This window comes from Schistocerca nitens, chromosome 6, assembly GCF_023898315.1.
Source record: "Schistocerca nitens isolate TAMUIC-IGC-003100 chromosome 6, iqSchNite1.1, whole genome shotgun sequence".
Classification (NCBI taxonomy): Eukaryota; Metazoa; Arthropoda; class Insecta; order Orthoptera; family Acrididae; genus Schistocerca; species Schistocerca nitens.
The window spans coordinates 229,566,396-229,589,639 of NC_064619.1; the positions used below are offsets into that span (position 1 = coordinate 229,566,396).

General features: G+C 42.5%; 1 protein-coding gene across 1 annotated transcript in view; it reads left to right on the plus strand.

Annotated features, from left to right (window-relative positions):
* Nucleotides 1-23,244, plus strand: part of LOC126263298 (uncharacterized) — an 83,707-nt gene that overhangs the window by 22,029 nt on the left and 38,434 nt on the right. Inside the window, exon 2 of the mRNA XM_049960385.1 lies at nucleotides 13,901-14,200. Within this exon, the coding sequence (XP_049816342.1) occupies nucleotides 13,901-14,200 (300 nt within the window). The remainder of the gene's footprint in view (nucleotides 1-13,900; nucleotides 14,201-23,244) is intronic.

The window sequence follows — 23,244 nt, forward strand, 5'->3', positions numbered from 1 at the left end:
CATTTTACATAAAAAAACAGAGAAGTGCGAATAGGACTCGCGCACCGAGGTTACGTACAAACTTTATTATCTATAGATTGTTCATCCATCTACATCTACATCTACATCCATACTCCGCAAGCCACCTGACGGTGTGTGGCGGAGGGTACCTTGAGTACCTCCATCGGTTCTCCCTTCTATTCCAGTCTCGTATTGTTCGTGGAAAGAAGGATTGTCGGTATGCCTCTGTGTGGGCTCTAATCTCTCTGATTTTATCCTCATGGTCTCTTTGCGAGATATACGAAGGAGGGAGCAATATACTGCTTGACTCCTCGGTGAAGCTTTGTTCTCGAAACTTCAACAAAAGCCCGTACCGAGCTACTGAGCGTCTCTCCTGCAGAGTCTTCCACTGGAGTTTATCTATCATCTCCGTAACGCTTTCGCGATTACTAAATGATCCTGTAACGAAGCGCGCTGCTCTCCGTTGGATCTTCTCTATCTCCTCCATCAATCCCATCTGGTACGGATCCCACACTGCTGAGCAGTATTCAAGCAGTGGGCGAACAAGCGTACTGCAGTGTCCGGTGCAGAAACAAAAACGTTACTTCAGCACATGCTTCTCGGGAGGTTTTTGACCAAAAAGTAAACGTATCTCTAAATCTGAGAATAAAACAACTAAAATAGACTATCTCCATTGGCACCAAGTACTGATGAGCCCTGCAGTGCAGATGCCACCTGCCTTTGTTGACGGCAGCCTTATATTGGTCCCCAAGCCATCTGCAAGAAGGGGAGTTGACCATTACTGGCCACTTACGCTGCTCAACAGCGATTTCAATATCCTTACGCGAATTCTGGCTGGCCAGATTTAGAGTATCCTCCACCAAGTCGCCCCTACAGTCCAGACATGTCTTGGTGGTAACAGCATCATCCAGACAGCGCTCAGTGATTAGCATGATATCATCACACTTGCAGAAGTATGTCGTGTCAGTGGACTTGGACCACACTTCCGATAGGGTGTGCCACGACTATCTTGAGAAGGTGCTGTGGCAGCTGACCTTCTCCCAGTCCTTCTTAAGCATCATCTTGCGCCTTCTGCGTGGCTCGACTGCATAGGTTATGGTCAAGAACACTACTGCCCACTCTTTGAGGCAATATTTCCCCCAGTCGATGGTTATGTATGCCATTGCCATGGATCCTCTGTTACACAGACTAATATGTTGGCTGCAGGGACTTACAGTGAGAGACCATACCCTCGTCTGCCATGCGTAAGTGGACGAATTGCTGTTTTTAGTGCACTGGGCTAAAGTTGGTCCCATACCCACTCTGGGAGATGATCAAATGTTTGGGGGTTATTTTTATACCTGACAGTCGATGGACAGCACACCTTACTTTTGCTCATCTCCTATAAGGCGTGCATATGGATGTAGCAACTTGCCGCAATGTTTGAACATGGTTCAGCAGGTGGTTTATATCAACATATAGATGGCGTCCAGGATACACCATCTGGTTATGCTCCTCAGTACGCCGAAGACGACAGCAAGCAGTTTACAGTCAGTCTCTGGTTACTTCGCCATTGTGGGAATGATTATCTAAGTGCAATACGATACTTTCATCCTCCCTGCCACAAAGGACGGTCTCGGACTGGTCCATATGCAGGTTAGAACAGCTGCTTTGTACGTTTCACGATGATGAAGATGTAGAATCATCGCCAGCACAGCTTCACGGGAACTCTGGCCCCACCTCTCATGAACCACCAATTGCAGAGGCCATATATTTCACTGAGACTTCTCACCTTAAGGAGTTTTTGTAGATTTTAGTTATGTCAACGCTGACCTACCCAGTGAGTGGCTGCAGAGGGCCCTTGATGTTTATTGCCAGATGATGCGAAGCCATCCCCAAAATCCGACTGAAAGCCGTCTACCGTCGGTTACTTGCCAGGGGTCTTCTCAATTCCAATGCCAGAGCGGTCTGGTCCACCACAAATATATGAATCGTCAGAGTCTCAACTGCATATGTCTGTCAGAGTCTCCGTTATGTCCCCAGTGCCGAATTATTTAATATAGAATCCTACCTCATACATATGAACACCACTGGAATGTGGGTCTGGTGAGGAGGTTGATGAGACTAATGTTGGCCCTCATTCAGCGAACGACCCGCCATTTTATCCACCTACTAAGGTGAATGTAGTGATATAGATCAAGGGTTGATCCTACTGTATCTTTACTGGGATGGTGAAAAACACTTTCTTGATTTTTGGACCTTTATATTGGAATTTTCACTCATCTGCGATGCTACCCACACTACTGCCAATACTTTGCTAATTATCTGGATAGTGTCTTCCTGGACCTTCCCTGCAATTGGAGTGTGCTGGGTATGTGAAGCTAACGTTATGCGTGTTAGTTTTACGTAATGGACCAGAACAATTGGAGGAACCATACGAACCCTTTCTTTGTGAAGATGGCCCAGCTCTAATGGCAGATATTAACAGTAGCAGCGGATGTAGTGTCTAATGGCGGCTCCACCGGAAGGATGATCTTTATGTGATATTTATGCTTTAATATTTGTTGTTGTTGTTGTTGTTTAGTTAGTTTCAACTCTCGCCATTGCATTGCCACAATGCGCTATGTGGCGGGAAGCCATTATTTCCTTCCTACCTGTTCCCCATCCCATTTCCTTTACATTTCTTTCACACAGTTATTCATGAAAAGATACTGGCCAGCGATTTCTGGAAAGCAAAAAGAATTCGTTCTCCTGCCAGATCTTCAAAGTGTGAAGAGGAACTGGTGAATACTGTGACATACATTATTGTTGCCTTAATACGGCAGAGCAACCAATGTACGATTACAGTTTAGGTAATATCGAAAACAAGTGCAATCCGAATTATTTAATATAGAATCAGTTCATAAATTAAGACATACGTATGAACACACACATTGTCTAGGAATTTATAAACTTAAACTAGGCTGTTAACGTCTAACTGGATGCAGCGACTGAAAAGAAACACATTACATTAAACTAAAATTTAATGTTGCAGTTTCAGTCTAGCATTCATACATAAACAACTTTTTTAATGCTGCTGTTTTGAGTGTTAAATTTATATAACTGTGTCTTTGTTGTTTACGGCTATCGTAGGTTGGTGAGGGATACCCAGTTTCAAAAATGTTCAAATGTGTGTGAAACCTTATGAGACTTAACTGCTAAGGTCACCAGTCTCTAGGCTTACACACTACTTAACCTAAATTATCCTAAGGACAAACACACACACCCATGCCCAAGGGAGGACTCGAACCTTCACCGGGACCAGCCGCACAGTCCATGACTGCAGCGCCTGAGACCGCTCGGCTAATCCCGCGCGGCGATACCCAGTTTCCTTAAAGTCATGTATTGTTTCGTTTTCTGAGCGGAGAATTTCGTACATCCTCAAAATTACTTGGTTTATGTTTTTTCTGCGCCTAAACGAAATGGATAGTTGTGGCAAGTACCTGTCTTTCAGCAATGATCCCTTGCCTTTGGGTCGCGCCGTTACATCATCCTTTGGGAGCTAGTCAGCATTCTGAATATCGCTTGTATCACTGTGGTTTTTAATTCAGACCACTTTCGTTGTCTCATTGGCGTTTCTACATTATAAAAGCTTTTGTATTATTTTAATAACGACTAATTTTATATTACGAGATATACTGTGCTCTCTTAACAGAAGTGTCCTCTATTACGCCAGACATTAATAATTCAGATGATAAAATAAAAGGAGTATGGGTGATTGTTGAAAGAGAAACGAGGAATTCTGTTAAGGAATGGAAGGATTTAATTATTAAAGGAAAATAGCAAAACAATAAGTGATAGCAGTCAGGTAGCTAACATTCTTAATAATCACATCTTGAAGGAAGCTCACAAGATTGGCGTGGGGAGTACAAGGACTAAGGCAACAGAATACAGTTGGTAACAGTGCCACATATACACAGTCAAATCACAATTACTCCACGACTGGAAAAGAAATTAAGAATGTGAGTAACTTTCTGAAGAAAGAAAGATTCCACGAAGTTGATGATAACCGAAATCAGTTACTGAAGGAAACTGAGCGTCATATATGCAGTGCATCATCAGAGCGAACATTTCGAGACAGGCTGAAATATGTTCTCATCATACCACTTTCCATGAAATTTCCTAAGACAAATATTAATAATTGTAGGCCAGTAAAGTACAATAACACACCAACCTCAAAACAAGATACTTCGTAAGACTTCGAAAAGGCCTCTCCACATAGCATACTGTTTTTTAGTTCTGATCAGATAATAATAAATTAAAATGACGAAATGGCAATTGGTATCTCCTGTGAGTTGTCAAAAGTATGTTATCCAGCAATGGGGGGCTCACATATTAAAGTATCAGTAACTTGCTCGTAACTGGTTTTCATCTTCTGTAACTCAAAAACTTCAGTGTCGTATTAAGAATCCGATGGTGTCTACACAACCAAGAGACATACTGTATTCAGTGTATGACCTGAATAATACAGGAATAGCACAAGGATCAGTATCGGATCCACACTTTTTCTTGTGTATAAATGAGCTACCGGCATATATTAAAGAGGCTGAAGTATCCCTTTTGTCGATGATGCAAGTATTATAATGGAGTCATATGGAGAAACTTCATTTGAAAAGCTAAACAAAAATTTCATGGCATGTGTTACCTGGTTCCCTTTATATGAACTGCTGCTGAGCTTACAGAAAACTCAACACCAACAGTTTCGTGACCTAGTGGGAAATACCGAGGCCGCTAGATGCTCAATCGGCAGGGCATGCATGGGGAGAGAAGTAGCCATTGTGTTTGCAGGCAGACGCTGATAGGGGAAATGCCGAGCGCTAGAGGAGAAGTGCCATTCTAAACTGAAGCCTATGTCACATTTTTTGTAAATACTAAGCGTGGGCCCTCCACACCCATACTTCCATGGTGATCGTCCAAAAAGATCTACTGTCACCTCTGCTTTGGTTGGCGCCTAGAAAAAATTCTGCTGAAAATACAACAAAATTAGTTGTGTATTTTAGCGTAGCGTATTTGTGACTCTCGGAAGCGTCTTGAGTGTCGAATTTTGCATACACCCTACATTTCTCTTGTTGTCATGTTAAAATTTGCTAATTTTGCCAAAATATAGCGCAGTTTCCACAACATGCTGTGCAGATGCAATTGTGAGTGTATTCTGAAACTGTGGTCTGTTAAGTGAGGAAATGGGGAAAGATAAGAACAACAGCTTATGAAAAAACACAACCTTGGTACAAAAACAAACTGTAATGTCTTCACTTACGCTATTCCAAAACCCGCACCATTTCTCGTTTCAGTAGCTATTGTTGGTCCTTAAAAATTACATACTTTCATCGAAAAAGTCTGTATTGAGTGGAGGTTTTGCCTACTAATCGTTTGGTAAATAATCTCCTCCTGGTATGCTATCATTTTCCAAAATCTCATTTCGATAGCTCAAACCGCTTATCAAACGTGAGAAATATCCTGTATAGTGCCATTCTGCCTTTATAGTGGCGAGCGATCGTAGATGAGTGTGCTACATCAGATCGACTCTCTCGAGATAAGTGACAGGTGGAGAACACCACCTAACTCTTAAAAAAAATGAAATATGTTAGCTGAATTTCATACACAGCAACACATTATGTAATTTGCACCCAACGAAGAATCATAGCGATCCCTATTTTCCATTACATGCTTTTCTTAATCTCGCGCGTTATCTTACCTAAATGCAGGTATCACAATAACGATGACCGTTAACGAAGTGATGGGAACGTTATCATGGAGCTGACATACATTATTTGATCAAAAGTATCCGGACACCTGACTGAAAATGACTTACAAGTTCGTGGCGCCCTCCATCGGTAGTGCTGGAATTCAATACGGTGTTGGCTCAACCTTAGCCTTGATGACAGCTTCCACTCTCGGAGGCATACGTTCAGTCAGGTGCTGGAATGTTTCTTGGGAATGGTAACCCATTTTTCAAGGAGTGCTGCACTGAGGAGAGGTATCGACGTCGGGCGGTGAGGTCTGGCACAATGTCGGCTTTCAAAAATATCCCATAGGTGTTCTATAGGAGTCAGGTGAGGACTCTGTGCAGGCCAGTCCATTACTAGGATGTTATTGTCGTGTAACCACTCCACCATAGGCCGTGCATTATGAACAGGTGCTCGATCGTATTGGAAGATGCAGTCGCCATCGCCGAGATGCATATCAACAGTGGGAAAGAAGAAGGTGCTTAAAACATCAGTGCAGGCCTCTGCTGTGATACTGCCACGCAAAACAACAAGGGGTGCATACCCCTCCATGTAAAACACGACCACACCATAACACCACCGCCTTCGAATTCTACTACACATGATGGCAGATGACGTTCACCGGGCATTCGCCATACCCACACCCTGCCATCGGACCGCCACGTTGTGTACCGTGATTCGTCACTCCACACAACGTTTTTCCACTGTTCAATCGTCCAATTTTTACACTACTTACACCAAGCGGGGTGTCGTTTGGCATTTACCGACCTGATGTGTGGCTTTTGAGCAGCAACTTGACCATGAAATCCAAGTTTTCTCACCTCCCGTCTGTCATAGTACTTGCAGTGGATCCTGATGCAGTTTGGAATTCTTGTGCGAAGGTCTGGATAGATGTCTACCCCTTACACATTACGACCCTCATCAACTGCCGGCAGTCTCTGTCAGTCAACAGACGAGGTCGGCCTGCACGTTTTTGGGCTGTACGTGTCTCTTAACGTTTCCACTTCACTATCACATCGGAAACAGTGGACCTAAGGAAGATTAGGGGAGTGGAAATATCGCGCACAGACGTATGACACAAGTTACACCCAATCACGTGACCACGTTCGAAGTCCGTAAGTTTCGCGGTGTGAATTGAAAGCATAGAATAACACACAGCCCAATGTCGTATTGCTTGCAACAATAACGCGATTTCTTTTTCACTGTTTCAGAGCAAATAGGACAACAAACGCAATATGTACGCTTTAGCGTTCCTTGCATTTACTAACGTGTCTGCAGAAATTTATTCAGAGAGGGGGAGAGGGGGCCGAGACTCTAAAACTGCCATTATTTGTTTATACGAGTTGGCCATTTTGGGGACGTGTCGTGACACAAGAAGTAAATTTTATATGTGATACATACACATCTTATATCTCAGGGAACTGACATGTATCCACTCAATATTGGGTATAGATAATATCTATACTCCGTATTCTAGTGTCCAGGGCGGAGGAGAGGGCGCAGGGTAGCTGCCCCCCCCTCCACTTTCTCTCCCCCCCTTTAGCCTTACGGACGCCCATGAACTCCATCAAGTAGCAGAAAACTAGAAACAAGCGTCTCTGTATCAAGTAGTGATATGTCACAGTAAACTGTTCGTCAACGCTGTTCATTTCGAATCTCCCGATGATTTTGTTTCATACGTCTTCGCCTCTATCCCCTTTGCTTTTTCTGATTTTTTTTGCCAGTCACAAAACTGCCCCTCCCTCCCGGAAACGAGGCTTCTTACGCTGCTCAAGGAGGCTTTAGTCAAAAATAAAAGAGAAGCGTGCTACCCTGTGTTTCACTGGGAGAAAAGCACTACATGACTAAATTAACAGAAACCTTACACCTTATAGCGAGAGGTCACAATTATTGTCTGTAAAACATACATATAAGTAAAAAAGCGTTAGGTCGGTGCATAAGCCCGCAGCGTTTCTGTTTTGTATGTTCGTATACCGGTTGCTAGGGTTTTTATTTATCGACTGTCACGTTTTATTTGTAGTCCACTGTTGCTACCTGAGTTTACATATCACGACTTGGAGATAGTGAGTGGAGCTATGGACGCTAGAAAATGGACTACCGAGTGGAGAAATCGGAACATATCCGACATATTCTCGGCTTGAGTTCAGTAGCGCGGAGACAGCAGTAGGGGCAGTCGGAAACATCTGCGCCGTGAGTGGAAATAGTCCCACTGGACAGATAACGGCAAGGAAATGGTTGTCTCCTTTTAAGGAAGGTTATTTTGACTTTAGTGAGCCTCCAAATTTAGGAATATCTTCAGAGTTTGATGAAGCTCCTTTAAACGCATTAATCCACGTCAGTGTTCTGGAGAACTGCCAAATATGATAAACTGTGATCATTCCAGCATCGTGTGACGTTTGCATTTAATGGGGAAGGTTTCAAAAATCAGGTGTATGGGAACCACATGCTCTAAGCCAAAATCGCAAAAATATCGCGCATGAACAAAAGATAACGGTATGCAACTGGTGGATCAGCGACGGTGTGGTGTCCTACGATTTGCTTTCCCCAGGTGTAACCATCACTGCTGACATTTGGTATCAACAACTGAGACGTCTTGCAGACGTAATCCAAGAACAACGACAAAGAAGATTTCGTGAAGTGAGGCCACTCCACGATAACGCCAATCTGCTAGATTGACAAAAAACACTATACGGGAGTTGGGTTGGAAAGTCATTTCGCAACCACGTTATTCGACTGATTCTGTGCCCACAGATGGTCACCTTTTCCGCTTTTTATTGAACAGCCTTGAAGGAACTTCCTCACCGGATGAAAATGCGCTTCGCACATAGCTCGACGAGTTCTTCGCCTCAAAACCACGTGATTTCTACAGTATCTGTATCTAAAAGTTACCCCACCATTGGCAGACTGTTGAAAATAGTGAAGGAGAATTTACATGATGATTTTTTCCCCAGTTCTGTTCCGTACCTCCTCATTAGTTACGTGATCTACCCATCTACGGATTGAGCGATGGAGGATGTTGTTGTTGTTGTTGTTGTGGCCTTCAGTCCAGAGACTGGTTTGATGCAGTTCTCCATGCTACTCTATCCTGTACAAGCTTCTTCATCTCCCAGTACCTACTGCAACCAACATTCTTCTGAATCTGCTCAGTGTATTCATCGCTTAGTCTCCCTCTACGATTTTTAGCCTCCACACTGGCCTCCAATACTAAATTGGTGATACTTTGATGCCTCAGAACATGTCCTACCGACCGATCCCTTCGTCTAGTCACGTTGTGCCACGAATTTCTCTACTCCCCAGTTCTGTTCAGTACCTCGTCATTAGTTATGTGATCTACCCATCTAATCTTCAGCATTCTTCTGTAGCACCACATTTCCAAAGCTTCTATTCTTTTCTTGTCCAAACTATTTATGGTCCATGTTTCATTTCCATACATGACTACACTACATACAAATACTTTCAGAAACGATTTCCTGACACTTAAATCTACACAAGATGTTAACAAATTTCTCTTCTTCAGAAACGCTTTCCTTGCCACTGCTAGTCAACTTATTATATCCTCTCTACTTCGACCATCATCAGTTATTTTTCTCCCGAAATAGCAAAACTCATCTACTACTTAAAGTATCTCATTTCCTAATCTAAGCCGTGCGGGATTAGCCGAGCGGTCTCACGCGTTGCAGTAATGGACTGTGCGGCTGGTCCCGGCGGAGGTTCGAGTCCTCCCTCGGGCATGGGTGTGTGTATTTGTCCTTAGGATACTTTAGGTTAAGTAGTGTGTAAGCTTAGGGACTGATGACCTTAGCAGTTAAGTCCCATAAGATTTCACACTCATTTGAACATTTTCCTAATCTAATTCCTTCAGCATCACCCGACTTAGTTCGACTACATTCCATTACCTTCGTTTTGCTTTTGTTGATGTTCCTCTTATATCCTCCTTTCAAGACACTGTCCGTGCCGTTCAACTGCTCTTCCACGTCCTTTGCTGTCTCTGATAGAATTACAATGTCATCGGCGAACCTTCCCTGTTATGCTCCTCGACTCTTATAACTGCCATCTGGTTTCTGTACAAATTGTAAATAGCCTGTCTCTCCCTGTTGTTTCCCCGTGCCACCTTCACAATTTGAAAGAGAGTATTCCAGTCAACATTGTCAAAAGCTTTCTCTAAGTCTACAAATGCTAGAAACGTAGGTTTGCCTTTCCTTAATCTTTCTTCTACGATAAGTAGTAGGGTCAGTATTGCCTCACGTGTTCCAACATTTCTACGGAATCCAAACTGATCTTCCCCGAGATCGGCTTCTACCAGTTTTTCCATTAGTCTGTAAAGAATTCGCGTTAGTATTTTGCATCCGTGACTTCTTAAACTGATAGTTCGGTAATTTTCTCATCTGTCAACACCTGCTTTCTTTGGGATTGGAATTATTATATTCTTCTTCAATTCTGAGGGTATTTCGCCTGTCTCATACATCTTGCTCACCAGATGGTAGCAAGGCTGTCAGTAGCTCTAATGGAACGTTGTCTACTCCCGGGCCCTTGGTTCGGCTTAGGTCTTTCAGTGCTCTGTCAAACTCTTCACGCATTATCATATCACCCATTTCAATGTCATCTACATCCTCTTCTATTTCCATAATATTGTCCTCAAGTACATCGCCCTTGTACAGGCCCTCGATATACTCCTTCCAACATTCTGCTTTCTCTTCTTTGCTTAGAACTGGGTTTCCATCTGAGCTCTTGATATTCATACAAGTGGTTCTCTTTTCTCCAAAGGTCTCTTTAATTTTCCTGTAGGCAGTATCCATCTTACCCCCATTGAGATATGCCGCTACCCCCTACATTTGTCCTCTAGCCATCGCTGCTTAGCCATTTTGCACTTCCTGTCGATATCATTTTTTTCATTTTTGAGACGTTTGTATTCCTTTTTGCCTGCTTCATTTACTGCACTTTTATATTTTCTCCTTTCATCAATTAAATTCAATATATCTTCTGTTACTCAAGGATTTCTACTAGCCCTCGTCTTTTTACCTACTTGATCCTCTGTTGCTTCACTATTTCATCCCTCAAAGCCCACCTTTCTTCTTCTACTGTATTTCCTTCCCCCATTCCTGTCAATCGTTTCCTAATGCTCTACCTGAAACTCTGTACAGCCTCTGGTTCTGCCAGTTGTTCCAGGTCCCATCTTCTTAAATTCCCACCTTTTTGCAGTTTCTTCAGTTTTAATCTATAGTTCATAACCAATAGATTGTGGTCAGAATCCACATCTGCCCCTGGAAATGTCTTACAATTGAAAACCTGGCTTCTAAATCTCTGTCTTACCATTATATAATCTATCTGAAACCTTCCAGTATCTCCAGGCCTCTTCCATGAATACAACCTTCTTTTATGATTCTTCAACCAAGTGTCAGCCATGATTAAGTTATGCTCTGTGCAAAATTCTACCAGGCGGCTTCCTCTTTCATTTCTTACCCCCATTCCATATTCACCTACTACATTTCCTTCTATTCCTTTTCCTACTATCGAATTCCAGTCACCCATGACCGTTAAATTTTCATATCCCTCCACTATCTGAATAATTTCTTTTACCTCATCATACATTTCCTCAATCTCTTCGTTATCTGAGGAGCTAGTTGGCATATAAACTTGTACTACTATGTTAGGAGTGGGCTTCGTGTCTATCTTAGCGACAATAATATGTTCACTATGTTGTTTGTAGTAGTTTACCCGCGCTCCTATTTTTTTTATTAATTATTATACCTACTCCTGCATTACCCCTATTTGATTTAGTATTTATAACCCAGTATTCACCTGACCAGAAGTCTTGTTCCTCCTGCCACAGAACGTCACTAATTCCCACTATATTTAACCTATTCATTTCCCTCTTTAAATTTTCTAACCTACCTACCCGATTAAGGGATCTGACATTCCACACTCCGATCCGTGGAATACCAGTTTTCTCTCTCCTGATTACGACGCACTCCTGAGTAGTCACAGCCCGGAGATCCGAATGGCGGACTATTTTACCTCCGGAATATTTTACCCAAGAGGACGCCATCATCATTTAACCATACAGTAAAGCTGCATGCCCTCGGGAAAAGTTATGGCTGTAGTTTCCCCTTGCTTTCAGCCGTTCGCAGTACCAGAACAGCAAGGCCGTTTTGGTTAGTGTTACAAGGCCAGATCAGTCAATCATCCAGACTGTTTCCCCTGCAACTACTGAAAAGGCTGCTGCCCCTCTTCAGGAACCACACGTTTGTCTGGCCTCTCAACAGATACCCCTCCATTGTGGTTGCACCTACGGTACGGCTACCCGTATCGCTGAGGCACGCAAGCCTCCCCACCAACGGCAAGGTTCATGGTTCATGAGGGAGGCGATGAGAGGATACGGAACAAAAAAGATCTAATGAACGTATGTCCGGAAATGCATGGTGTCGATGTTAGAGGCCATATATTCAATCATACTTTGTTACAGGGACTGCTCTGTGCCGTGCAGCCGCAGTTACAGTATGAATGGTTTCCTCGTAGAGGGTGGTACTGCTCCTCATACGTCATGCCCTAGCGTCCTACCTGCCATAGTGATTGGTAATGTTGTGTCTGAGTCACTTCTCTTGCTGACTCACCTTCTAGTGGATGTGGTATAGCGTTGTACGCAATGGTTCCGTATTCGAATCGACAGCTTGACGACATGGTGGTTTCTTAAAGAAAGGCAAATGGCAATGAGCGGCGTGTAGCAAGATTGTATCAGGAGACCTATCCCCGCCGACAACCACCTCAAAATTCAATGTTTGCAACAGTGTTTCGCCGTTTATCTGAGACAGGGACGTTTCAGGAAGCGGGAAGTCATGAAGGACGTACCTGAAATGTGCAGACACCAGACTTGGAGGAAAATTTGATTAACACTGTGAAAGGCGAGCACCGTGTCAGTACCAAGCAGTTGGACCGCCAGTAGAAAGTAAGTCAGACGACTGAGTGAAATATTCTTCATGATGATTGTTTCTATCCTATCACTTACAGCGTATGCGTGACTTACTAGTGACGGACTTTCCACATCGGGAGCAGTTTTGTCACTGGTTACTTCAATAGACAACCACAATTCCGGGATTTGTGCCATCCATCCTATTCACAGATGAGGCCACCTTTACGCAGAGTGGTATCTTCAATTTTCATAACAGTCATCTGTGGGATAGTATGCAGAACCCCCATGGTATGATGACAGCGAATCATCAGCATCGGTGCAGCCGGAATGTGTGAGTCGGGATAACTGGCGACCCTATTTTGGGACCAAGTCTTCCTTCCACGCGGCCTAAAAGGCAGCAACTATCGGCGTCTCTTGAGGATGAATTTGCCTCCGCCTCTGGAAGTTAGTGCCATTGATGATTCGAAGGGTGATTTGGCTGCTACAAGATTCTGCTCCATCCCACTTCACCGTTAACGTCCGGACTCATCTCAATCGTGTCATCCCTGGTCGATGGATCGGAGGAGGGGGTCCAGTTGCTTGGGCTGCTCGTTCACCAGATCTCAATCCGTGCGATTTCTGGTTATGGGGCCCTCTTAAAAGTATCGTGTATGCAGAGACCATTCCAGATGTGGAGACACTGGAGCAGTGTATTCATGCTGCCTTTGATACTGTACTGGCCGATGTGAACGTGTCAGGCAGAACATGCTACGGCGGGTTCATGCGTGCGTTGAGGCACATGGAAACCATTTTCAACATATACTATAACTGTGGCTTGATGGTACAGAGCGTATTAGGCAGCAGTCTTTGTAACAAATTATGATTTACCTTGGAAACAATACATTTCTGGACATAAGTTTATTCGACCTTTTTTGTTCCGTATCCTCTCATCGATCAGTCCCTAGAGTTTGTACACGGTGGAAGAAATCACCCTGTATTATTGATGACTAAAAGCTACTTGTGTGTATCTGTTTTGCTTAATAATCTTAAGAAAAAACGCTACGAACTTATGCACCAACCCAGTAAGATGCAATAAATCAGCTGAAATGATTCCATATTACTCATTACTTTGTAGAATAATATTTCTTTGCATTCTGACATGGTAAGTTTCACGATACGGCGTACAGTGTCCTATCGAGAACACAATTATGTAGATGTGTGAAATGTGTGGGCGTATTGCACGTAATCAGATTTCATGTCCGACCCGCAGGTATATCAGATTGCTGACTAACGTCCTCGACTGGCAGAAACAGCAACAGCTGCAACAACAACAGCAGCAGCCCCAAAAGTTCTTCCACAACAACAGCAGCAACGGGCTGCAACACCACATGCACAACGGCGGGAGGCATCGCGACGTGGGGGTGCAGCCGCTGGTGAAGAGGGAAGTGGGGACCGCAGCGAGTGTCCTCAAGAGGGAGCATAACCACGGCCACGGCACCAACGGGCTGCTCGTTCTCACCACGCCCGCCATCAAGGTCGAGAGGGACGAGGACGACGAGGATGACAACAGGTAGCTATAAAAAACTGCGCACTCTTTCCAGTTTCCTTCATGCTGCGCTGCAGTCTTAAAGAGGCGTGTGACAGAAAGGTTAATGTGAACAGATTTTCACCTACGAGGAGAACACGGCAAGCACCATCACCCCATTTCCCAGGAACCTTGCTCAGTGGAAGGGAGCCAAACTAAGCAGAGATTTGCCTCGGCTAGGACTGTTGGTATTTTAGTAACATCGGGAACTCGATATATCAATATTTAAAAAGCATCATTATTGGCTCTCAATACATCGAAAAGTATCGATATATCGACGGAACAAGTATCGAAGTACCTGCCTATAAAAATATCAGTTGCACATTGTAAATACAGTGCCGGTTTTAGAGCTGTTTATTTCCGTTTTAGATTAGATTAGATTAATTATTCATTCCATAGACCCACAAAAGAGGGGATCCTCCTGGGTGTGGAACATGTCAGATAAACACATTAGAAAAATGTAATTAGAAAAACTTGAATTTTATTAATTTTAATGATCCTCAGCCAATAAACAGTAAAATTACGTACATGGATTAAAATTAAACTTCTAATATTTACATGTTTAATACTTACATCTGCTTTCATTAAATCCATAATTCTCACAGTACCTAGTTGCTTGGCTGTTACAGCCAAGCATTGTCAAATATTAAAGTAAATTAATATTTCAATGATCCTCAGTTAAGAACAGTCAAATTATGTACAAGATTTAACATTAAACTTCTACTATTTACAGACTTAACACTTACATCTGCTGTCCATACACATGTCATTCACACAGCAGGTAGTTACTTGGCTGTTACAACCAAGTATTGTCAAAAATTAAAGTATAATAAATTTTCATTAAAATTGTCTACTGCACTTGCTGAGAAATTCATGGATGGAATAGAAGGAGTTGGCCATCAAATATTCTTTTAAATTATGTTTCAATTGCGACTTGTCTGAAACTAAACTCTTAATGGTTGTGGTAACTTATTGAAAATATGCGTTGCTGAATACTGGACTCCTTTCTGGGCAAGGGTAAGTGATTTTAAATCTTTATGTATATTGTTCTTATTCCTAGTATTGATACTGTGTACTAAGCAGTTAGTTGGAGAAAGAGATGTATTATTCACAACAAACTTCATTAAGGAATAAATATACTGAGAAGCTGTGGTTAGTATGCCCAATTCTTTTAATTCGTTTCGACATGATGTTTTTGGATTTACACTACACATTACTCGTATTATACGCTTCTGTGCTCTAAAAATTTTTTCTCGGTTTGTGGAGTTACCCCAAAATATGATACAATATGACATAATGGAGTGAAAATAAGCAAAATATGTCATTTTTTAAATATTTATATCTCCTATGTCTGACATCATTCGCATTAGTATGTTGCTCCCAATTGAATGTATTATCAAGTTGTAATCCCAAGAATTTTACACTCTCAACTTATCCTATTTCCATGTCATCATATTTTATACAGACACTAGAAGGAAATCTTTTGGAAGTTCTGAACTGCATACAGTGGATCTTTTCAAAGTTTAATGATAGTGAATTGGATGTGAACCACTTATTAATGCAAGTAAAAATTTGATTAGCTGCCCTTTCTAAATTTATATTTGATTTACTATTTATTGCAATGTTTGTATCATCTGCAAATAAGACAAACTTGGCATCTTGTAATGTAACAGATGACAGGTCATTAATATACACAAGTAAAAGTAGTGGACCTAGTATGGAACCTTGGGGAACATCACATGTAATTTCTTCCCAGTCAGATGATGGCTGATTGCCTACTGCTGAAGTGTTACGTAATGACACCCTTTGTTTTCTATTTGTAATATTTTTTTCTATTAGTAAGATTTTAGTACTCATTAATTAGAAGATATTCTGCACATCAACAAGCTAGCAGCCTTAAAGCAAGAATTGAAAGGGAAACGACGCATGTTCACAGTTGGCGATAACAACTTTGCTAACAGTGCTAACTGAATGTAAGTGCCACAATAAAAGGTGTCAGGTAAGTCCGTCATTCGGTTTCGTCACATGATGGATTTGTCCGGAACACTTCATGTCGACTCCCCTGTTTCTTCATTTTTGCCAACGCCAGTGACCTAGCAGTTGTAGTGTCAAAATTGCATAGTGAAGCTAAACGTTTCAGTTTCTGTCGGTATTTCTTCACATCGGAATATCCTACTACAATTTCGAAACAACAGCTTCAAATATTTACCGATAATTGTGAAAAAATAATACAAAATAAAAATATCGGCACTTGATGTTGTCATTTTGATATCGATACGTGGGGAGAAAAAATATCGCCAGCATACGTCTGTACTTTCTGGATAAAGTATACGTGTATTGATATATCAATATTTTATCAACAGCTGTAGCCTCGGCTTATCCGCAGATATTCAACCGTTTGTGAAAAAACGATAGTCAAAGTTTTCAAGGTATTTTAGAGGCATTTTATGTGCCTTTTAGTACGCGATCTAGTCAGACGACATGGTGGTTTAGTGGTCGTTTTAATTTTCCGCCCCGTCTTCGAAACGCGATTATTGTTTTTATTTATTACGTTTAATATTATAGTTTGTTGTTTTCATGAACCTACTCATGCCCGTAGAAGATTACTACACGAGTGTTTCTTCTCAGATTAGGGGATGCAAGGGCGTTATAATAATTGCAAAATTATAACTGCATTGCACAGTAAATGCACACATTTATTATATACTACGAGGGTTGGAACTTAAATAGTGGCAACTATTTATTAATAATTGCAAAATTATAACTGCATTGCACAGTAAATGCACACATTTATTATATACTACGAGGGTTGGAACTTAAATAGTGGCAACTATTTATTCACAACCGAACAAAAGAGTTACAAGTTTGCACCTGTTACTGTTCTTCAAAGTAGTCACCAGCGTTGTGTAACACCCGTTGCCAGCGATGTGGAAGGCGTAGTATACCGTCAACAGAGCCTGTTCTGTTGATGGTGAGAATGGAGCAGTCCACTGCCTGTCGAACCTCTGGAACAGTACTGAAGCAAATGCCACGAAGCGGTTTCTTTATATTCGGAATCAAATCAAAGTCACAAGGACTTAAGTCCGGGAAGTATGGTCAATGGTACAGTACTTCACAGTCCCATCGGCCGAACAGAGCAGCCACAGCTGTCGCTGTATGTGCCCGTGCATTGTCGTGCAAAATGATGGGTTGGTTGCGCAGGAAGTGTCGCAAAAGCTGATTGCACGTGATGCTCCAAAAACGAACAGTAAGTCCTTGTGTCTTTGATTTGATTCCGAAGATGAAGGAACCACTTCGTGGTATTCGCTTCAGAACTGTTCCAGAGATTCGACAGGCAGTAGACCGCTTCATTCGCGCCATCAACAGAACGGGCTCTGCTAACGGTATACTACGCCTTCTACATCGCTGGCAACGGGTTCTACACAACGCTGGCGACTACTTTGAAGGACTGTAACATGTGCAAACATGTAACTTTTTTGTATCGATTGTGAATAAGTGGTTGCCGCAATTTAAGTCCAACCCTCGTATATGTACAGGGTGTTTCAAAAATGACCGGTATATTTGAAACGGCAATAAAAACTAAACGAGCAGCTATAGAAATACACCGTTTGTTGCAATATGCTTGGGACAACAGTACATTTTCAGGCGGACAAACTTTCGAAATTACAGTAGTTACAATTTTCAACAACAGATGGCGCTGCAAGTGATGTGAAAGATATAGAAGACAACGCAGTCTGTGGGTGCGCCATTATGTACGTCGTCTTTGTGCTGTAAGCGTGTGCTGTTCACAACGTGCAAGTGTGCTGTAGACAACATGGTTTATTCCTTAGAACAGAGGATTTTTCTGGTGTTGGAATTCCACCGCCTAGAACACAGTGTTGTTGCAACAAGACGAAGTTTTCAATGGAGGTTTAATGTAACCAAAGGACCGAAAAGCGATACAATAAAGGATCTGTTTGAAAAATTTCAACGGACTGGGAACGTGACGGATGAACGTGCTGGAAAGGTAGGGCGACCGCGTACGGCAACCGCAGAGGGCAACGCGCAGCTAGTGCAGCAGGTAATCCAACAGCGGCCTCGGGTTTCCGTTCGCCGTGTTGCAGCTGCGGTCCAAATGACGCCAACGTCCACGTATCGTCTCATGCGCCAGAGTTTACACCTCTATCCATACAAAATTCAAACGCGGCAACCCCTCAGCGCCGCTACCATTGCTGCACGAGAGACATTCGCTAACGATATAGTGCACAGGATTGATGACGGCGATATGCATGTGGGCAGCATTTGGTTTACTGATGAAGCTTTTTTTACCTGGACGGCTTCGTCAATAAACAGAACTGGCGCATATGGGGAACCGAAAAGCACCATGTTGCAGTCCCATCGTCCCTGCATCCTCAAAAAGTACTGATCTGGGCCGCCATTTCGTCCAAAGGAATCATTGGCCCATTGTTCAGATCCGAAACGATTACTGCATCACGCTATCTGGACATTCTTCGTGAATTTGTGGCGGTACAAACTGCCTTAGACGACACTGCGAACACCTCGTGGTTTATGCAAGATGGTGCCCGGCCACATCGCACGGCCGACGTCTTTAATTTCCTGAATGAATATTTCGATGATCGTGTGATTGCTTTGGGCTATCCGAAACATACAGGAGGCGTCGTGGATTGGCCTCCCTATTCGCCAGACATGAACCCCTGTGACTTCTTTCTGTGGGGACACTTGAAAGACCAGGTGTACCGCCAGAATCCAGAAACAATTGAACAGCTGAAGCAGTACATCTCATCGGCATGTAAAGCCATTCCGCCAGACACGTTGTCAAAGGTTTCGGGTAATTTCATTCAGAGACTACGCCATATTATTGCTACGCATTGTGGATATGTGGAAAATATCGTACTATAGAGTTTCCCAGACCGCAGCGCCATCTGTTGTTGAAAATTGTAACTACTGTAATTTCGAAAGTTTGTCTGCCTGAAAATGTACTGTTGTCCGAAGCATATTGCAACAAACGGTGTATTTCTATCGCTGCTCGTTTAGTTTTTATTGCCGTTTCAAATATACCAGTCATTTTTGAAACACCCTGTATGTATGGTATGTTGAGGGGTTACCATCTTTTTAAATTTTCATATTCTGCTATTTCATTCTCAAGTCAATTCATATATTAATTCTTGCATTTTATTCATATGTATATTCTTCAGTAAGATCTGCTGCATTCCCTTGGATGATACCGATCGTAGAAACATTCGAAACACTGAACTCCAAACACCATGAGCACAGCGCGAAGACAGGTTTGCCGCAGTGGCATTTCTTCGTATGAATCCCACTCTGGGAAGAAACACCGTCAACATTAGTGAAGATTTAGCGCGTTGGCAATCGTTTTGCGATGAACCACGCATAATGAATCACTTTTCTGGAAACTGACGCTTGCAGTTGATTAAGAATTAAGATACACTACAGGAATTTTACCGAAGACAGTTTAAATTTTTTTTTTAGTCATTCATCAGACTTACAATTAGTAGACGAATAAGGACAACGTTATCAGTATTCACCGGAAAAATTGCGTGGTAATCTTCTACAGGAAAAACAAAAGGGAAAAATTGGGTTTCGATCACGAAGCGCAAAATTACAAACCCGCAACGCAAAGCAATTTTTAATACATTGGAAAATGTAACACCCCCCCCCCCCCCCCCCCGTTATTTTAACTCCTACCTTAGGCACGAAAATTGTGCCTCTTTCGACAGGTTTCTGTCATATGTGTAGTGTGTAGATCAGCCAAAATACTACTGCCACTGCCCATCACAAGACTAGATTGACGCCTCGTGGCACTGCAATCTAGCGACTATACGTATCGCAAATAGCGAAATCCACCTACATAAATAATGAAAACAGGTTATATACCTGGAAGAGGCCTGGACACATAGGAAGGTTTTAAGTAAATTACATAATTGTAAGACAGATATTTCAAAACTAGATTTTAAACTGCAAAACGTTTCCAGGGGCGGATGTGAACTGTGACCATAATTTATTGGTTATAAACTGCAAACTGAAATTAAAGAAATTGCAGAAAGGTAGAAAATTTGGAGAAGATATCTGGGTAGGTTGAACGAACTAGAAGTTGTTGAGAATTTCAAAGATGATTAGGCAATGATTGACTGAAATAAAGGTAAGATACACAACAAAAGACGATTGGGTAGCCTTGAGAGACTAAATAGTGAAGGCAGCAGAGGCTCAAATGAGGGAAAGGACAAATCCCAGTAGAAATACTTGGATAACGCACGACATACTGAATCTAATCGACGAAAAGAGAAAATATAAAAATGCAACAAATGAAGCAGGCGGAAGGGAATACGTACAAACGCCTAAAAACTGAGATTGACAGGAAGTGTAAGATGGCAAATCAGGAATGCCTAGACGAGTAATGCGTGAATGTAGAAGCATGCTTAACTAGAAGAAAGACACTACAGCAAAATTAGAGAGACCTTTGGAAAGTGTAAAAGAAGCTACGTCATTACCACGATCTCAGACATCAAGCTTATACTACGGAAAGAACGGAAAGCTGAAAGGGGGAAGGAATGCACAAAATGGCTATACGAGAGAAACAGACCTGAAGGCAATACTAAAGAAAGCGAAGAGGAATTAGATTAGGAGCAGATTAAACCATGGAACTGCGAGAATAATTTCACAGAGCAGTGGACCTAGGTCGAAACAAGGTCGCTGGAATAGACGAAGTTCCCTCAGAACTGTTTGGATTACTGGGAAAGCCATATGTCACAGAAAAATTCTGCGTTGTGAGCAAGATGCATGTGACTGGTGAGATACCCTCTGACATCAAGGAGAATGTAATGAATACGGTTACAATGAAGGTAGGTGCTGACAGGTGTAAATATTACCGAACTACCCGTTTAACTGCTTATTCTAGCGAAATATTGAAGCGAATTATTTACAGAAGAATGGAAAAACTGGTATAAACCGACCTAGGAGAAGATCACTTTGGGTTCCGGAGAAATGTAGGAACAAACAATGCAAAAGTGACTCTTCGACTTATCTTAGGAGGTAGGTTAAGGAAAGGCAAACCACTATTTCCAGCATGTGCAGATTTAGAGAAATCTTTTGACAATGTTGACTGTAATACATGTGAACTCTCGGGTTTTCTAGGCGTGATTGATTATGGTGTAACTCTGGTCGCCGGCCGGAGTGGCCGAGCGATTCTGGGCGCAACAGTCTGGAACCGCGCGACCGCTACGGTCGCAGGTTAGAACCCTGCTTCGGGCATGGATGTGTATGATGTCCTTAGGTTAAGTAGGTTTAAGTAGTTCTAAGTTCTAGGGGACTGATGACCTCAGAAGTTAAGTCCCATAGTGCTCAGAGCCATTTGAACGATTTTGAACTCTGGTCGAGCAGAATAGAGTTTTTTTTTTCTTTTTTTTCCACAATAGTTCTATGACCGAGCCCGTTGTCTCATTCACATATGGGTGTCCCGATATTATGTGTATTAACTTTCTTGGCTCGAACCGGACTGTAGTGTTCCTGGTCTCGCCACGCTATTTATAGGTGATTGTGAGTTCGATTCCCAGCGCCCACTATGCCCTTTAATTTTCTTTTGCCTTTCAAACCCTTAATTGGTCTATACGAAAAAAAAATCGTATTTTAAGGACTATAAGACGCACTTTTTTCTTCGAAAAACTGCCTCCAAAATTCAAAAAAATGGTTCAAATGGCTCTGAGCACTATGGGACTCAACTGCTGAGGTCATTAGTCCCCTAGAACTTAGAACTAGTTAAACCTAACTAACCTAAGGACATCACAAACATCCATGCCCGAGGCAGGATTCGAACCTGCGACCGTAGCGGTCTTGCGGTTCCAGACTGCAGCGCCTTTAACCGCACGGCCACTTCGGTCGGCCTCCAAAATTCAGATGCGTCTTATATTCGAAGTTAAAATAAAAATGTGTAGTGTTTGATTTAAAGTCTTAAACATGACTATGCCGCGGGAAACCTGTCTGTATCTGGCAACATTGGATACAACTGGTGGCAGCAGTGCACCGATGCGACGAATGCGAGTTGTGTGGATTCACCAGCTTGCTTACACTGTCGCCCTCCCTCCCTGCCATCACAAACCCATAACGCAGTATAGCCCATAATGCATCATTGCAGTCCACGGTATCAGTAAACTGGAACTGAAAGTGATTTGTGTTACCGGTAACAGTACAATATTTTTGTTAGTAGCTAGTTTCGTATCGGAAAAAAATAAAAGATGTACAAATGATGTGGGCTATCAATTGGAAGTAATAGCACAAGCCGAAGGACATGAAAACAGAACAGCTGAGCGGCATTTCGGCCCTCCACCAACGATTGGCCGGCTGGTAAAGAACTGGAAAAAAAGACTGAGGAAGACTAAATGCGCAAATAGAGGACTGAATGCAAAACGGCCAAAACTAGAAGATGACGCAGTAGAATGCATTCAAGGACACCGTCAAAAAAGCATTGGAATTAATACAAAAATGATTCAAATACACGCTCGTAAGCTAGCGCTACAGTGGAACTTAAGACTTTAATGGTGGAGTTGGTTGGTTCTACAGGTTTGGCTCAAATGGCTCTGAGCACTATGGGACTTAACTGCTGAGGTCATCAGTCCCCTAGAACTTAGAACTACTTAAACCTAACTAACCTAAGGAAATCACACACATCCACGCCCGAGGCAGGATTCGAACCTGCGACCGTAGCGGTCGAGCGGTTCCAGACTGTAGCGCTTAGAACCGCTCGGCCACCCTGGCCGGCTCTACAGGTTTATGAAGCATCATGGACTTAGCTTGCGAACACAAACCAAAACAGGATCCCACAAGAGAAAGAAGAGAAAATGTTATCTTTCCATCGCTTTAATTTTCAGCATCGAAAGAAAACCAACGTAGAACTAAGCCAAATAGCAGATATGGACGGAACTCCTCTTACATTTTATGTGCCGAATAACAGAACTGTAACTATAAAAACAAGTGGATATGAAAAAATGCACTACATTGCTGTCCTTTTGGTTTGT